Here is a 19061-nt window from a genome sequence, read left to right as displayed (position 1 = left end):
GTGACTAATTATACCACCTGAGTCTGTGTAAGTACTACAAAACTTAGTAGTGCCATTCTGAACTTTTATGGAGAATCAAAAGAGCATTGACACCATAGAAACCTAGAGTTGAAATGGAATCCCGGCTTCTGAGATACACCTAATCCATTCAAGATAGTTATTTCTTCTATTCTTTTTTTTTTTTTTTTTTTTTTTTTTTTTTGAGACAGAGTCTCGCTCTGTCGCCCAGGCTGGAGTGCAGTGGTGCGATCTTGGCTCACTGCAAGCTCCGCCTCCCAGGTTCACGCCAGTCTCCTGTCTCAGCCTCCCGAGTAGCTGGGACTACAGGCACTTGCCACCATGCCTGGCTAAGTTTTGTATTTTTAGTAGAGACGGGGTTTCACCATGTTAGCCAGGATCGTCTCCTTCTCCTGACTTCGTGATCCCCCCGTCTCGGCCTCCCAAAGTGCTGGGATTACAGGCGTGAGCCACCGCGCCCGGCCGTTTCTTCTATTCTTAAAACCTCTTAGAGAGGTTAATTTACAACCTATGACACCTACCATCCATATTTAAAAGGTTTTGTGAGAAAAGCCTCATCCATTCCAATTTTTACAGACAGTTTCCTATTACCATGAGCAAATTTAAGATAGGAAAGAACTGCTGAAGATAGGTACTTGTAGATAATAATAATAATTGTAGTAGCTCGGTATTCAATTTAATAATTTACTTTTACTGACTTTTGGGGGCTTTCCTATTTTTTGTTGTAAACAACTCTGTTTTGCACAATGCCCTTTTGCCACAACCTGTTGTACAAAGATTCTCACTCAAATTATGATCCTACCCTCTGGCCAGCTCTAATTATTTTTGAGTTCTTCTCTCTCTTTTCCATACAAAAGAAGTTCTATCTTATTACTATTCACTTGATTGAGAATGGGGTTTTGAGTAAATCAGACAAACTGATTGATTATAACAAGCTATCTAGTATGTTATTTCCTCACAGATTACCGTGTAAGTGTCGACAGATTGGCTCACAGTCAAGTATCTGTGTGATCAGAAGAATTTCAGCTCTGCTGTTCTTTTTATGAAAGCCCTGGGAACAAGTGGCTCTTATCACAGATGTCTATTGTAATTATACCAGTAAGCCAATTTAATAATTAAAATGTGAAAAGTAAATTTCTAGCAATAAGAAGAGAGCACATCTTTATAAGAGTTTTTTAGAAGAAAAAATTATCTTAGACTTATATTTAATAAGAAATGAGATTGAATTATTATCATTTTATCCATTTATCGGATCAGAAAACTGGGGCTTGGAAAGTTAAATAATTTACCCAAGGTCTCTACTAGAAAGTGACAGAGCCGTGACATGGATCCTTGTCTGTGCAGCTCCAAAACTTGCACTCTAAACTCCCGCGCTATATCTGCCGCCCTTTTAGCGAAGTCGTGTATACTAAAGCTAAAAGTCAGAAAAGCTTGTGTAATAAAGAGCCTTAAATGATAACCTACAGAGTTTGTGCTGAATTCTAAAAGAGTCTTTAAAGGATTTAAGACGAAAATAAGAGTCGTATTTTTAAAACTTTAGTTTTATAACATATTGTAGGAGGAAGAAAATCAAGACATCGATGTAAACAGTCAGGGAGCTGTGCAAAGACTTTGCTCTCCATTCTTTGCATGTGTTAGATCAGCCCAGATAATTTTGAAATTTAGTTGTCAGAAAGGAAATTAATACCTCTTCATATGGGTCAGGTGCAGTGGTTCACACCTGTAATCCCAGTACATTGCGAGGCTGAGGCAGGTGGATCGCTTGATCCCAGGAGTTCCAGACCAGCTTGTTCAACACGGCAAAACCCCATCTCTACAAAAAAATACAGAAAATAGCTATGTGTGGTGGTGCATGCCTGTAGTCCCAGCTACTCAGGAGGCTGAGGTGGAAGAATCACCTGAGCCCTTTAGGCCAAGGCTACAGTGAGCCGAGATTGGTGTCACTGCACTCCAGCTTGGGTGACAGAGTGACACTGTCTCAAAACAGACAGACAAACAAACAAACAAGACCTCATATGGAAACAGGTTGGGTCTCTATCAGACAACATGTTTTAACAATATTTAGCTTTTGATATCAAGTCAACCAAAAATTAAATCATTTTCATTTAATTGCAGAGAGTATACATTTATTGTTTTATCAAGTATAATGTATCATCTTCAATGTTGATTTTTCATATGTTAATCTATTTGTAAGGGAATACATCTTTTCTATCTATTTTGGCTGAGCTTCATATCATAAATGAATGAAAGGACATTCTATTTTCTACCATCAAAACCCTTTTTGCACATTTTATGTTTTAAGAAAAGTAGAAATTATATAGCTAAATAGCCATCTTTCCTCTATAAAGACTTCTTATATAGGACTACTTCTTCTATAAAGGACTTCTTCTATAAAGGACTACTGTGTTCTCATAGTTTTTCAGGGTATAATTTTCAGGAAGCCAAAATATGAATTTAATACAAATGTGTAGTGAGCAAGTGACAAAAATTGACTTAACTCATTAGTGAGGGATCCAGCAGAATTATAAAGCTGGTCTAAAAGAGAATAAGAAAGACTGTTATGGATAGAAAGTGAATTAAAGACAGAATGCTGAGAGAAAATTAAATAGATGTAAAGTTGGTTGATGTTCTACAATGCAATAAAACTACAACGTTTGTGTTATCTTTTCTATTAGATAAAATAATTTGTATTGCTTCTGAACAACAAAATTTACTCTTTTTTTAAAAACCAGTTTAACATCGAATCTCATAGAGTCTCAGCCAAATAAAAAAAGAGTAAGTAAAAGAAACAATGCATTCTTCCAGAGAATTAAATAATCTTTGAAAAAGTCTATTAGACAATGCTCCATTATATGTTTGAGATAACATGCAGTCATCCATTTGTTTTAGTTTCAAGTGTGAGATAATTTTTCCTAACCACCTCTACCCTATAATAAAAACACTACTTAGGTTAACACTATATGTCAGCAATTGGTATGCATTATTTAATTTCGTTCTCAGAATTAATATCAATTAGCATAAGACTTTCTCTGAAACTTGTTATTTTGTTACAAAAAGTTTTTATGAGAAAAACTTGAATGAGAGTTTGACTATTTTGAAGGTTATTGCTCTACATAGCCAAATTCATTTCTGAAAAATGATATGCCAATTTTTAATATTTATGCAGAGTAGTATACTATGCTCATTGTATTGACACTATTGAGCATCATCATTTTAAAAAGTAGTCAGCTTGGTAGAGGTAAAACAAAATCTTATTTCAATTTAACTATACAGTATCTAGTTACTAGTGGAGGTTGCTTTAAAAACATTATTAGTACATATATGGTGTACATATTTATGGGGTACATGAGATATTTTGATACAAGCATACAGTGCGTAATAATCACCTCAGGGTACATGAGGTTTTCATTCCTTCAAGCATTCATTATTTGTGTTCCAAACATTTTAAATTTACTCCTAAATTGAAGTTATTCATTATTCTAAAATATCCAACAAATTGTTGCTGATTGTAGTCAATTTTTAAAAGCATGTTTTTAACTGGACATGGTGGAGCATACCTGTAGTACTAGCTACTTAGATGGGAAAGACAATAGCATTGCCTGAGTTCAGGAGTTTGAGACTGTAGTGTGCAACAATTGTGTCTGTGAATAGCCACTGTTCTCTAGCCTGGGCCACACAGGAAGATCCTAACTCAAAAAAATAAAAAAATTAAAAATTAAAAAAATACACAGTGGTTTTGTTACTTTCTTGTAGGATTGCTTTTGCTCATTTTTCTATTAAGGCATTAGTATTCATGTTTTTTTATTCCTTTTCACTTCTACTATCTGAGAGACATTAACCCTTTATGCTTTTTCTTTCAGCTTTATTAAGGTATAATTGTCAAATAAAAATGGTATGTGTTTAGTGAGTACAAACCTTTTTATGTGTAATTCTTATACATCAAAGAGCTTGCCATGAAAAGTATTAATAGGGCATTTTATGTGAGGATTAATGACACTTAAATGAAACTCATTTGTGATAACCTGAAACTCAAAGTAAGATTATGCTAGTAAAGACACAGTATCGTTTCCTCATTCCCCATTAAAACTCTTTTATTGAAAAATATAATACATATATGTATATAAAATGTTAATAAGCGTGGAGAACCGAAACTAAAGGAAGCATAGGGATATTTGTAAATGTGAAATTATTTGCAAATTGACTGCAACAATTATATTAATAAGTAAACAGTATAGCTTTAAGGGATTACATTTTGAACAACTTAGAATAACTAGGTAAACTTCCATAATAGTTTAAATCATTTCTTGTGAGGTGCTAGTAAAACAAAATCAAAACCAAAACAGAAATACACCCAAGATTAGGTAACTTATGTTGCATCAGAAGTGCATATATACACAGTATGTAATATATATAAAACACAAACACACATATATACACTTACGTTTACAAAGATGAAGATGTGCATACAGATGTTTATACATGTATATATGTGTACATTTATACATACATATACACAGAACATGTCATTACTACTTTTGGTGCCTTGATTTTCTCTGGAATCACTGACCATATCAAATTAAGATGGGTATGTATTTTTTAATTATCCTAACTCCCAGGGATATAAAAAGGTAACTAAACTGTATAACATTAGCTATTGTAATGTTTCTCACTTCATAACGATTTGGATGTATATATAGATAGAATATATGATTTTTATATAAAATTATAAATAAATATAAATAATAAAATAGTATGTGACACATGTGTATATGTACATACAGAAACATGAAATATAGATGAATAGAGAAAGATTATAATAAGAAATAATGAAAAACATGATTTATCTGAGCACTGCATAAATCAGTGTGTATCAGAATCATGGAAGCCCTTGAGATCACTTTTTTGTTTGGTGTTGTTGGGGGCAGGGGATATACTCCCAAAGTAAGTGTGAGCCATTCATATTCTTTGCCAAGGCTCAGAAGGAACTCACAGGTTTGTTGACTTTCTTTTCCCTCCCTCCCTCATCCTCTGCCTGAGAAGCCTGGGAAGGCTGGTGGGGTGGAGGGTGGTGGGGTGGTTTCAGGGGGGCAAAATCCCAGTAAAACACGTCTGTGAGAAAGCTCTCCTGGCCCTTGCCCCTAAACAGCGCTTTCCCATAGTGCCAGATACCTGGTGGGAGCTGCGCTGGGCTTCCTGCAGGCCCCTGAACTCTCCCAGCTCCATTCCCCTGCCCTGCTTCTGGGTTGGAGCTCTCCTGGGACCTGGCGAAACCCTCCCTCCCTTAGACTTCCCTTCACGTTTCGAGTTCCAGCAGATTCCCTAGGTGTGTCTTCTTTACTCGTTGAGGGCAGGAGCAGTTAGCTTTTCCTCTGAAATTCCCAGGGCTCTAAAGGCCCAGTGAATGTCAAACATGGGGTAGGGGTCAACATAAACTCCTTGGAAGTCAAACACTAAACTCCAGCTGGTTCCTAGACCAAACTGTGATGCATCAGCCCTGGAGGCCTGTGGTCCTTCAGGTCCTTCAACTTTTGCAAGACGAACTTGAGAGTGTGGAGGAGGGACCTGGAAGAAGCTCATAAGACCGTGAGTGCAGGGACTTAAAATCCTAAATTGTCTGTGAGTCCACCTTGATCTGGTTTCCAGCTTCGCTCTCCCTAATATATTTTAAAGTCCTGACACCCTGGCAGGGAATTTGGGGGTCGAATGCGTTGGCAAACAGAGTTCTCGGCTCTCCCTCATGCTTGCCATGATGAGATGACTTTTCACAGGCTGGAGCTGAGCAGGAGTTGGGGGATATTTACTTTAAATCCTTTTATGTGCTTTCAGTACACCTTGTGTGGTTGGGTGTGGAAAGAGGGGGATGGGGGTTTCCAGATGGAGTGAAATTCCCATTCCATTGGTATTACCATGCCTGTGGGGTTGGCAGTTCTTTAAGTTTAGCTAGTCTGCAAATAACTACAGAACACAATAGAGTCCTCCTCCCTTCCTCTCTCTCTCTTTCTTTTTTTTTTTTTCTTTTCCTGCTTCCAAACGCCTTCTTCGAGGCTGAAGCCGGGCAGGTCTCCAAAGGTGCAGCAGCCACAACAATCCCGCAGTTCAAAGTTAAGCAGCAGTTGCACAACTTCCAGCAACTTTCTCAGCCGGCTACTAATGAGCTGAAAGCCAGGAACATTCGAGGAGAAGAGAAAGCTTCCAGCCCTCCTCCCTTTACCCTGGAAATCCAGACACCCCCACCCCTACCCCCAGATCGCTTTAAGATAATTTCTTTATTCATTTGCCCGACAGACCATGGCTCCCTTTGGAAGAAACTTGCTAAAGACTCGGCATAAAAACAGGTAAAGTGTGTGTGTGTGTGTGTGTGTGTGTGTGTGTGTGTATGTGTCTGGTATGTGTAGTCTGGACCCTACCTGTGAAAGCATGTGTTTTGTGGTTGTTAGATTCTGATAAAAAAGGCTTTGTGGGGACAAAGCCCTAGCCTAAAGAGTTAGGCTAGTATGAATACCTAGATGGTAAGGATATTCACCCAGTATTGATGATGGCATTTACCAGCTCAAGGATCGCAGAGGATAAAGAGTGATTATTTTTGACTCCTTTCTCCCCTTTCGACCAGTCCTGACTCCACAATTAGCAAGACAAACAGTTTCTCTTTTTGTTGTCCTGGACATTTGAGGGTAGTAGAATAAAAAGTGTCATTTTGTTTCAAACAGAGCTTTAGAATATTATAGAAAGAGTTAAAACTTTGATAAAGATATAACTAAACTTTATAGTCACTAAATAGGATGAAAAGTAAATCTGCTGATGTAATTCAGAAACAATGCTTTGGCTCCCCTGAGAGCGGGGCATTCCTGAAAGCTGGAATGTTCCCAAAGTGAAAATACTCTGGAGAGAAACTCTGTGTGAACTGATTCTTTCGGAAATCTTTGAGAATGTTAGGAAGTTTTAAGCACTAAAGAAGGATTCAAGCAGCTATCCTCTCTAATCCTTATTATTACTATTTTACTTTTATTTGATTTGATATTTCAAGCTTGAAATGCCTGTAGTATAAATCAGTTACTTAAAACACACATACACACACATATTTTCCTAGGGACAGTATGTCTATTTTAGTCTTGTTAAATATTTTATTTACACAACAAATGTTATGTTTTCATGCCAAAAACTTGAGAATAAATTTAGACATGGGCTATATTTTTTAAGATATATTTATTTTGGCATAGGGACTTGTCCACCACTTTTCTCTCAATCATTCCTGTTTGTACTTGTCATAATTTGCTCAGTACAGATTTAAAAGGATACAATTACATGGTGGGAAATGATATAATTATTTTAAAGTGTCTACATGACGATACAGAGTAATACAACTTTAAAGTAAATCTCCATACTTTATTTTGTGCACACATGTCTACTTTGAAAATCCTGTTTTTAACTCATTCCAAATGTATTCATGATTTAGTTGACAAAATTTCCTTTAGAAATTAAATGGCCTTGATAAATACTGTAAAAGTTTCTAAGTAAGCTTTATTTTCTAATAATTTGACAATATTTCACAAATATGGTATTTATGATAATTGCAGATAATGAAACTGTATATTAAAATAAAGTGGTGTGAGTATTTAAAATTTGTGTTTTGATGGTGACAATGTATTTTAAAATATTCTAGAATATTCCAGAAAAGCCTCCCCCAAGCCAAAAATAAAAATATTCTGGTTTCTAAATGATATTTTTATAGTGGTATTTTTGTAGTATTATTTTGGCATTTGTTTAAATGTCATCAAAATATACAAAAATACTCTGGAAAACTTTATGGTTTCATAAATCTAGTTGTGTTTCTGGCATACTATCCCTGTAGTCAGGGCTTTCTGTTTGTTTGTTTGAGGTTTTATTGTTTTGCTTTAGCAATTTGAGATTTCTGTCATTGGTATGCCAAATACAGGACAATAAAACTTTGCATGTGCCCCTGAGTTTCCCTCAGGGAAGTGCATTCTTCAATTTCATTACATCAGTTCTGCCACTCTACTCTCTACTTTATCTATAAAATTAGCTTTCTTTCGAGGAGGTGAGTATACAAACATTTTAAAAAAGTTTTCTATGCAAAATTATGAAAAGGTGAAAATAAAGATAAAAAATAGAGAGTTTAATAGTGTTTCAAGTTTCTCAGAAAATGGAATGGCTCCCGAAGATGATGCTTTGTTATAAACGGAAGAGTTTTGGAAAAGGTGGCAAAAGTAAGGATATGCGTAAGCTTCTCTAATGAAAGTGTTTCCCTCTACAGATTTGTATTTTTCAATCCTTAAGAAAGATTGAAACCACAGCAGTGGTCTAGGACGCAAAAATATGGGTATTTCAAATTAAGCAGTAAATAAATTACAGAGTGTATTGAAATAGAATTAATACTTGTTTTGGTATTTAGTAATGCTATACACGGGGTCTTTGGTTTTGTTTTTTCACCTTAGCAGAGGTGAGACCACAGGTGAAAATTACTTGAAAGATTAAGTTTGCTCATTTTGTTTACAGTTTTCATAATGATTTGAATAACCACACTCTAAAGCACAGAAACAAAATATCTTTTCTTCAATGATGAGTGATTTATCCTTTCATGGAAAATGTGATTTATGATAAGATAGTTATCTGATAAGAGTCACTATATTCTTCAAATACAGACATAAAATTTCTTGTACAATGTAAAGTAAGAATTTGGATAACAAATATATTTATATGCCTTATGATATATGACAGGCAACAATAACAAAAAACTACTTGAGCATAATTGCATCTTTATCAGCAGGAAAATATATGTACTGTTAGAAGGAACATTTGGAGATTAAAGATCATAAAATTTTGAGAAAGTCTGCTTACAGAATTTTTTTGCATGCTATTCTCTGCCTCTCTTTTCACTTTTGGTCACTCTTGGAGTGATACTTAATCACCCAGAATTGAACCTCATGAGATAGTACTATAAATGTTCTTATAATAAATGGATAGTTGAGAGCTTTAGAGACAAATAGGATGCAATTAAAACTTCAAAGTATGAGGCAATACAAAATTTTAGAAAATACAAACCATAAAGCTTGGAGAAGGTGGGGCCATATCTGTCTAGACACCATTGTGTTTTCATGTCCAGGACGGTGCCTGCCATGTGGTAGAACTACAATACAATTATCAATTTTGTAAATTGAATTATAATTTGTACTCAAACTATAAATATACTAATTATTGTATTCTCTATTCATCATGTGACACTAGCTGGTATTACATAAAAGTGAATACTTTTTAAAGAGTTAGTTGATACTTAATGTAATTCAAAACCTAAAGAGATAGACACATAGTTATATGGATTTTGAAACCAAGCAAATTTGATCATACTAGATAATTTTTTCCCAAATTTAAAGATTATTTAGTTCAACAATTTAGGAAATACTATTCAGGAAATTTGAAAATAATAGATGCCTAAATAAAAAGCCTAAAAAGTTTGTATGCCCAAATATAATCAGGTTTTTCATTTCAAACTTTCATATAAAGACATGGAACCAATCTAAAATTTTTTCTGTTTACAATGAGAGTTAATCTTTTAAATTTTTCTAAGTGTAATAATGTTTAATTGGAAGACTTCAGTTTTAAGAGAATCTGTTGATTTTAGGAGATGAATTATTTACTTTGATTCCAGAAAAACAGAATATTCGCTGACTGAATTCCAAAGATTCTTGATGCATATCTTCTTCATCAGACTTTTTGTTCAACATGAAGAATACAGATGTTTGAGAGTATAGATATATTTCAACAAGCTGTTCAAGTTCTGAAAGTGTTTTCTAAAAGTCACTAGGGAGCCAATGATCCTCACATAAAAGCTAAAGAAGTAAATAATGAAACACCAATCTATTTGAGATTCATGTGGACATTCAGCAATTGGATTTAGATTATTAACCTATTTACCATTCACATAGATTCCATTTGTGCATGTGATTGTCTTTATATTAGATTATGTTTTCAAGGTAAAGATTGTTTTAATGTTAATGTGTCTAAATAACAGTCAGAAATGTTGTAAAAGTTCAGATAACTGGAATGTTATTATAAAGCTTTTTCGTAACACTTGGTTGTAAGGTATGATTTTGTAGTGTTTTAATTCATAAAGTTTGGAGACAGAGAATTGTTTGGTACTTTCACCAAACCTTGCTGGAAGTACAACATTACCATAACGAAATAGTGTCTAATGTATTTTTCAAAATAGGAAATGAGAATAGTTTGCATAGGTGATTTGTAAGATAAAAAATAATGAATATAAAAATATTGAATCCAGTTTAAAGGGCATTTAAAATTATTTTGAAGTACTATTTAGTTTTGTCTTCATTTTCCCTTAATTTCATCTCAAGGGTTTCCTTCGACTTTCACAAAACGTACTGATGTATGAATATCCACTACAGGTTATGGCAGACATACTTGTAATATCAACCTAAAATTAAAAGACTCCAAAAAATTTGCTTGTCCTGAATTTATGAGCATAAAATATTATAGCTTTATTGTCTCATAATTGATACATAAAATTTGCATTCCAGATTGCTTTTTAATCAATTAGAACATATTTAGCCAAAAGTTCTTAAAGCCAAGTACATTATATTGTCACTAGAAGTAAATCATTCAATGATTGCTTCATCAGAAGAAAGAATTAAGTTTTGTGGTTAGGGTAAAAGTTGCTGACAAGAAGGATGTCTTCTGTCTGTAATTAGAAGTATGGTAATTTGTGTATTCTGCAGAGTGGGAAATTATTATGCACTATTTTGTTTATCCTTCCAATCAAGATTCAAAATGTTCCCAAAATTGTATGGGGAAGTGCCAGATATTTGAGTATATAAATCTTCACAGTTCTCAGGAGTTCCTGAAAGTGATTTCCCCTGATTATATCTGGTAACTCAAGTAGTTATTAGTTGGCAGTGGATAGCTCATTAGGAACAATGACTGGAATGCTTTATCCCTAGCAAAAATATCCTGAGAGCTGTGGCAAGGGTGAAATTGAGCTCTAGGTTAAACCTGAATTGTTTCTCAAGAAAAACTAAGCCAGCTTTGTACTATATAAAATATATTATATACAGTATCAGTGCCTGGACACATGTCAAGGTGAGAAGTACTTAAATCAATTTTTGGAGAAAAGTTTTAAAAAGTTTGAAGCTGTCTAATAATTTAATTTAGATAATGTATTTATTGGCTGTATAACTCAGAAAGTTTTGATGTTATGTTATTGTCATGTAGTTCCAGGAGATCTGATGATAACCCTAAATAATTCACAAATGTGTGGCTCTATTCTTTTGATACTAGTTCCAAAAATGAAATAAGGTTGAAGTAGGGGTATGTGTTTACCTCTTGCAGGTGTATATGAATACCAGTCCTTGACAAGGAATCTCTTTGCCTCTTACATATCAGCTTTCTAAAGTGAAACCTCATGATATCTGCACCAGGTATATGTCAGAGGAAAAAGTTCAGCTTACTTCTGCATTATAATGACTTTAATATATGGTTGCTTAATTAATTTCTTGACATCCAAACACAACATTGGCAAAACACAACACTGATTTCTTAAGTGCTAATTCTTTACTATTTTTAATAGATTGTGATTCCATGCTCGTGGAGTCTGTTGTAGTACTATACCTTCTAGAGAAAGTTTGTGTATTTGTTGGATAAAATTGAAAGCAATTATTAATATAAATGATCATACAAGTACAAAGTATTTATGAGAATGGAGTAGAGCCTTGCAAAGATGTTTAGCACTGGCAGTAATAAGATATTTCAAGTATAAGAATGAGCAATGTAAATTAAATCTGCTGAAAAACAAGGAAAATTATGCTCAGAAGTTTATATCTTCAGACTAGAATGCACCCTGCTTTTATAAATAAAGTGATTTAAGCATTTTGTTAAAAAAAAAATCATTGAGTATAGGTCCAATCAGAGCAGGGATCTTACTTGTATTTTTCCTTCCTAGATAGCCAGAGAGTAAGTGCTCAAAAAATATTTGTTGATTGAATAAAGACATTCAACATATACTCTCAAAATACAGCTGGTCAGTAGTGTATTTATGTTAAGTGGATACGTTAATGCAAGGTTGACCTCTCATCTTCCCTGGTCCTACGCTCAGCTCCTGGTTTTCAAGTGGTAAAGGGCCATATCTAATAAATCGATGATATGAGACTTTACCAGATGTTTGGTAGAAAAACAAATCAAGGAGCATGGTCATTTGTTCTCTAGGGATGCTCTTACCTCCCCTCATCCCCCTAGAGCACAGCCAGGTAGGCATATGAGTGAAGTTGGGTGGGTGAGACTGAATGGCTTATTCTAAAGACCTCACTGTTGAATATGGAGCATATCTCCTCCTTATTTGAGATAGTTTAGCAACACAGTTATAGGAATGTTCTGAGTAGCTACCTTTTAGTTTTATTTCTTTAGGACAGGTAAACTGTGTTTAGTACTGTACCAGGCATGCAAAGACACAACCCCATTCCTAAGAGATTAAACTCCTAATTGAGAAAACAGCATTATAGTAAAATAGCTCATGCAAGAACTTTTTAAAAATCACTCTTCCATGGAAAACTATCTTTGACAGGGTAGACAAAATCATAATCTTTGTAATACAATTAAGAAAATTAGAGTATAATCTCTTGGAGGTGATGAAGGCTATTCCTCTGTAGAGTAGGTGCTCAATAAATGTTGATTAACTCTATGTAGAAATATTTAAGAAAGGAGTAAATGGAGGTAAAGGAAAATAAAATGAGCATCATCGTAATTAGCTAGCATTTATTAAACTCCCACAGGCAACAGGCTTGAACAAGAGAAGGGAATGCAATAAGATTTAGAAAAATATGTAGGAGGGGGCTGAATCACACAGGGCTAAGATTGACTCACATGTGATAATTAAAAGAGAAGAATCCAAGAAGTGGGCAATAATATGGTCAGTTTGGCAATAATCCATAACCTTAGTTGAGTTGATGGAAAACAATATTTTACAATTACAATAAAAGTGTTTAAAATAATTTCATTTATTTATATAACATTGTCAGGTTGAAAGTCAATGGCAGTTGACTTCTGTTTATTCTAATCATCACATTAAATTGGTCAGTTTATCAGATCTTGAAATTGAATAACTCTACCATTTTATGAGTCTTTTAAATTTTATTTCCATTGATGCAGATAGTGGTCCAGCTTCAGCACATTTTCAGGCTCATTAATTATGGTGTATGATTGGTAGAAGCTTTGCGTCGGAGGCCTATTGATATGCCCTCTAGTGCATGTTTATTGTTCTCAACCAATGGTTGGGACGTTTTGTGGCCACCTCATATATCTTTAGTTACTCTTAATGCTCCTTATTTATTCTGATCTTTTTCAATCCCACTGGAATCCCTGAAATTATGCTTAACTGTGGTAATTTAGCATTCAGTAGAAGAGCATTTGTTTTGACAAAACACAGTCTTCCACAGTAAAGCCTAAAAGGATACCTATTTCAGCTCTGCACATAAGACCTTGTGTTTGCCTGGAGGATAAGAGAGATGCTATTAGTAAACCATGGAACTTTTTATGGAGTAGACATGTAATAACTACCTTCTCATATGGAGAAGAATTGTACATGATTAGTAAAAACATTTAAAAGGCCATAGTAAAATGTTGAGGTTTCATCTTTGTTAATAGTGCAGGAAACTAGGCACATTACAGAAGTAGACCACAAAGCATTCAACTTTATTCCTTGACTGCCTGTTCTTCCAGCAGTGAAAGTCAAGGAATTTCTTCCTAGAACTATAACTAATAGCCATGAGACTTAGACTAAGTTACTGTTTTAACAATGTTAAACATTTTTTGTGGTCTTACTTTTAATTAGGAGGATTTGCTGTAATCACAATTTAGAAGATTCAGTAAAATGATTGACTCTGGAATGTAGTGTTTTACAGAATACGCTCATAATATTTTATTTTTCATTTTTGTGGGCACATAGTAAGTGTATATTTATATTTATGTGATACATGAGATATTTTGATACAAGCATACAATGCGTAATAATCACATCAGGGTAAATGAGGTATCTGCCACCTGAAATATTTATCCTTGTGTTACAATCTGATTATACTCTTTTAGTTATTTTTAAATGTACAATTAAATTATTACTGCTACAACCACACTCTTGTGCTATTAGATACTAGAAAATTTATTTTATCCTTTCAGAAAAAATATACATGATGTTCTAAGGAGATCACAAATCTCACTCCATCAGACTTGTGACCTACTTAAATACACACACACACACACACAGATATATTTATATTGAGTTATATTGTGAAATATTAATGATAAATCAGGTATGGATTATGTTTTTAAGGAGCTTGCTGATTAACAAGACACACAAGCCATATGTAAACAATTGAAATACAAAGCAAGCATTTTAAAGTGTCATAATAAAATCCACATGTTGAATAATAAATATTTATTTACCTTGTAGTATGTGCCATATATTTTTCTAGATGCTAAGGATAAAGTAGTGAGAAAGATAATCAAGGTTTTTCCTCTGATCAAATGTGTAATGCAGTGGTAGACAGATAGACAATGCAAGAACAATACATGAATTAGACATTTGAGATAGTAATTACTGTTATAAGGAAAAAATAGACTCGTGTAGTGGAGAGTGGAGAGTGGTCTGGGAAGAGTTGGCTTGTTAGTTAAGACTGTAATGGGCCGGGCGCGGTGGCTCAAGCCTGTAATCCCAGCGCTTTGGGAGGCCGAGACGGGTGGATCATGAGGTCAGGAGATCGAGACCATCCTGGTCTACACGGTGAAACCCCTCTCTACTAAAAAATACAAAAAACTAGCCGGGCGACCAGGCGGGCGCCTGTAGTCCCAGCTACTCGGGAGGCTGAAGCAGGAGAATGGCGTAAACCCGGGAGGCGGAGCTTGCGGTGAGCCGAGATCGCGCCACTGCACTCCAGCCTGGGCGACAGAGCTAGACTCCGTCTCAAAAAAAAAAAAAAAAAAAAAAAAAAAAAAAAAAAAGACTGTAATGAACCAAATAAATCAGGCATGTCAGGTTTGTGGTAGAAGACTGTTTCAGCCAGGTTGAACTGAAAGTATAAAGTCACTAAGACAGAATATGGTTTGGAGCTGTGGAAAACATGGAAGACCAGTTAGTAAGGGGCTTAACTAGTAGGGAAAGTAGTTGAAGACCTAGGTGGAGTGTGATTATTTAGATATTTGTGGATCATAAGGGATGCTGATTGTACTTTAAATGCAAGGGAAATCCACTGAAGGGTGTTAACCAGGGGGAATTATATAATCTTATTTACATTTTTCAAAAGGTCAACTTGGCTAGTATGTAGAGAGGTAATTGTAGTAGGACAAAGAGTGAAAGCAGGGAATCTAGTTGCAGTGACATTACAGTAGTACAGGCAAAAGGTGATGACTAGTGTAATGATAGTAGAGAAAGAATGTAGGTGACAAAATGGATACAGTTTGGAAGGAGAACTTAAATTTGTACTGAGTGAGGGAAGATGAAAAATGAGGAATGACTCTGAGGGTTTTAACAGGGATGATTCTGAAGACATTTGTCAAAGAGCAGATGTTGGGAAGAATGTGTGGAAAATTAATGATTCTTCTCCAGCCTTGCTAAGTTTCAGATTAGTTAAATATACAAAGCAGAGGTATTCAGTAAGATATTAGGGCCTGAAACTCAGGACTGACATATAGATAGAGTGGTATGTTAGGTGACAAGGAGAAGCAACCTCTGTGGGTTTTACAAAACAGCGTCTATCCTGGCATCTAAATGAGAGGGAAGGTTAGAATATAACAAGTTGGGAAAAAGAATATTGTAGGTAAAGGAGAAAGAGGAGGAAATGTAAAATATTTGGCATAATAGTATCAGTGAGTTTGTGAATGGCCAAACAGATTATTTTACTTTTAAATTTAATTTAATTTTTCCTTAGATTGTGGTGGGAACCACTGAAGGGCTATGAGCAAGAAAATGATATGATCATTATGTCACATAAATATTAAACTTGAAGAAATATATTTAAAAATATTGGAAGGAATGGAGAAAGAATACGAGTGGGCCAGGTATGGGAGAGTTGAAGGACTTTCTTAAACAGAAAGAGAAGAACGATTTAAGAGTCACCATGGAGGCAGAATTTATAGGAATTCAAAATTCAATGCATAGGACCAGTATCAGGATGGAAAAAAAGAACCATTGATGACTAGATTTTGGTTCTGAGTAACTGGAGATACATGTGTGTCATCATAAAGAACAGAAAATATGACAGAGATAGGTTTTGGGAGAGAAGAACATCAGGGTGAAGAGTGAAGAAAATTAAGGTATGATTTTAATGTTTCCAAATATTCCACCTGTAAACACCTGGTGTTTGGATACACTGCACCTGAGACGGGACTGTGAAAGCAGCCTTTCATCCAACCTACTCTTGTCCCTCCTGACATCCACATGGGGCTGATTAATAGAGAATAGCACAATGCACCTGGAGTGGGGCTTTCAAGGCAAAACACAAACTGGTTTCCCAGTCAGGGCTGTCAGGTTGACTAATCTTACATGAATCACAGTCAGGCCACATGAGGCAGTCACCCTTTTAGTGATCCTTTAATTATTACCTTTGGTTGAAATTGCTTTCAAACATAACCATTATTTCCAATGGACTGTAAAGGGGTGTGTGTGTGTGTGTGTGTGTGTGTGTGTAAAGATCACATGATTTTTACCTTTTTATCTCTTGGAGAATGGTACAGAGAAAACTTGTGTAGATATTGAAGTTCAATAAACATTTTATTATTTAAATAAATATAGTGTAGAGTTTTGGGGCAGCCAAATTATCTAGGACAGGAGCTGTCAAACTTTTTGTGTAAAAAATATAATAAATATTTTATATTTTCCCAGACATAGTGTCTCCATCTCAACTACTCTATCCTTGTAGTATGAAAACAGCTATAGACAATACATAATGAAATTGATGTGCCTGTGTTCCAATAAAACTTTTATTTACAAAAACAGGTGGTGGGGCAGTTATAACCATGAGGCCCTTAGTTTTCAGACACTCGATCTAGATTATTGACTGAGAAATTCCCTTTATATATCTCCCTACAACTCCCCTTTCTCATCTCCACCCCACTCCCAAGTTTAATACCTACTGTATTAGGCATTTAGTCAAAAGTGAGACTTAGTCCAGGACTTGACTGGCAAACTAGCAAAAAAGGAAGCATTATCTAAAGTACAAAGTGCTGCTACTAAGTGTATATTACATTTTGTAGAAGTATCAACATGGTGAAACCTCATCTCTACTAAAAATACAAAAATTAATCAGGCATAGTGGCATGCGCCTGTAATCCCAGCTACCAGGGAGGCCGAGGCAGGAGACTCACTTGAACCTGGGAGGTAAAGGTTGCCGTGAGCTGAGATCACACCACTGCACTCCAGCCTCGTCGACAGAGTGACACTTCCTATCATAAATAAATAAATAAATAAATAAGCACACATTTCCATTTGAGTTTGTGGGAGTGAGGTTATTCAGAGAAGGTCAGAGAACTTTCCTGAAAGCAACACTTAACACTTAAAGCAGAGTAAGAGTTAGATGGAGAAGGGATCCAAGGATGTTTCAGGATAAGGCAACAGGTTATGGAAAAGCTCAAAGTCAAAATAAAAGCATAGCAGATGTGGTCCATTCCAGTCTAGCAATCAATAATGTGATATGTGTAACAGCAGGTTGTTCTCATAGTAGACCTGTCAGAGATCAGCAAGAAGTAAGGAATGGCTAACTCAATGTGTATATTAATTAATGCTTGACTATGAGTTAGAGGAGTCAGATTATGGAAGGAATCCTAGGAGCAGACAAGAGATAGAAAGTGGGATAAAGGGAGACAGAGACAGATTTAAAATGCAAGACTCAGAAATAATTTAAAGACTTCAATCAAAAAAATTAAAAAACCTAGATTTGCAGTTTAAAAATGACAGTCTGGCACATATACACCATGGAATACTATGCAGCCATAAAAAAGGATGAGTTTGCGTCCTTTGTAGGGGCATGGATGCAGCTGGAAACCATCATTCTTAGCAAACTATCACAAGAAGAGAAAACCAAACACCGCATGTTCTCACTCATAGGTGGGAACTGAACAATGAGATCACTTGGACTCGGGAAGGGGAACATCACACACTGGGGCCTATCATGGGGAGGGGGGAGGGGAGAGGGATTGCATTGGGGAGTTATACATGATATAAATGATGAATTGATGGGTGCTGACGAGTTGATGGGTGCAGCACACCAACATGGCATAAGTATACATATGTAACAAACCTGCACGTTATGCACATGTACCCTAGAACTTAAAGTATAATAAAAAAAAAAAAAAAAAAAAAAAAAAAAAAGAAAAAAAAATGACAGTCTGGTAAGATTATGGGGCACAAATGTGAAGGGGAAAGATTTTATAATAACAGAATATACAATATCTTACTACAGTAATATATAGTAAAAGAGTTGTCTGAATTGTGGTAGTGATGAATATGAGGGCAGATATTTGGGTTATTTAAGAGAAAAGATAAGCAGTGATTGGTTGTTGAAGAGGAGAGAGGCAAAGGAAAGAGTTTAGGAAAACTCATTTTTCAAGCTGGGTAGACAGATGGGGAACACTATTAATAATGTATTCAGTAGGATGGGAACTCAGGTAATGGAATAGTTTGATATTTGCAGGAAGAATATGATGAATTAGTTTTCATGGGTCAAATTTGAGGTACCTATAAGTTATGAAAATGAAAATATCAAGATGCAAAAAAAAAAAAAAAAAAGAAGAAGAAGCAGCTGAGAATATAGGTCTAGAGCTCAAGGTCGTTAATAGTTAGGTTTGAGAACCATCGTCATACAACTGGTTTACACACTGCAACTATTATTGCAGTCACACACAAGAATGTGTTTAGTGAGACAAGAAATGAGTCACAGTCGAAAACCTAGGGGATGCCAACTGTATCAGTTATCACTTACTGCATAATAAAACACTCTCCAAATTAGTGGCTGAAAGAACAATTTATTATTTTC

At 35.2% G+C, this 19061-nt stretch overlaps 1 protein-coding gene across 2 annotated transcripts in view; it reads left to right on the top strand.

Moving 5' to 3' along the window:
- Positions 1–5401: 5401 nt before the first annotated feature.
- The window catches only part of RASSF9 (Ras association domain family member 9), a 32316-nt gene continuing 18656 nt past the window's right edge, over positions 5402–19061 (top strand). Inside the window, exons 1-2 of one of the 2 annotated variants that reach the window (XM_030938405.1) lie at positions 5402–5601; positions 6063–6353. In XM_030938405.1, coding sequence (XP_030794265.1) covers positions 6307–6353 — 47 coding nt within the window. In that variant the 5' untranslated portion in view covers positions 5402–5601; positions 6063–6306. The remainder of the gene's footprint in view (positions 5602–6062; positions 6354–19061) is intronic. The other variant, XM_010355534.2, reaches the window with a different exon arrangement.

The sequence above is a fragment of the Rhinopithecus roxellana genome, chromosome 10 (genome assembly GCF_007565055.1).
Source record: "Rhinopithecus roxellana isolate Shanxi Qingling chromosome 10, ASM756505v1, whole genome shotgun sequence".
Classification (NCBI taxonomy): Eukaryota; Metazoa; Chordata; class Mammalia; order Primates; family Cercopithecidae; genus Rhinopithecus; species Rhinopithecus roxellana.
The sequence above is the reverse complement of the archived record's forward strand: the minus strand, read 5'-3'. Positions and strand labels throughout refer to the sequence as shown.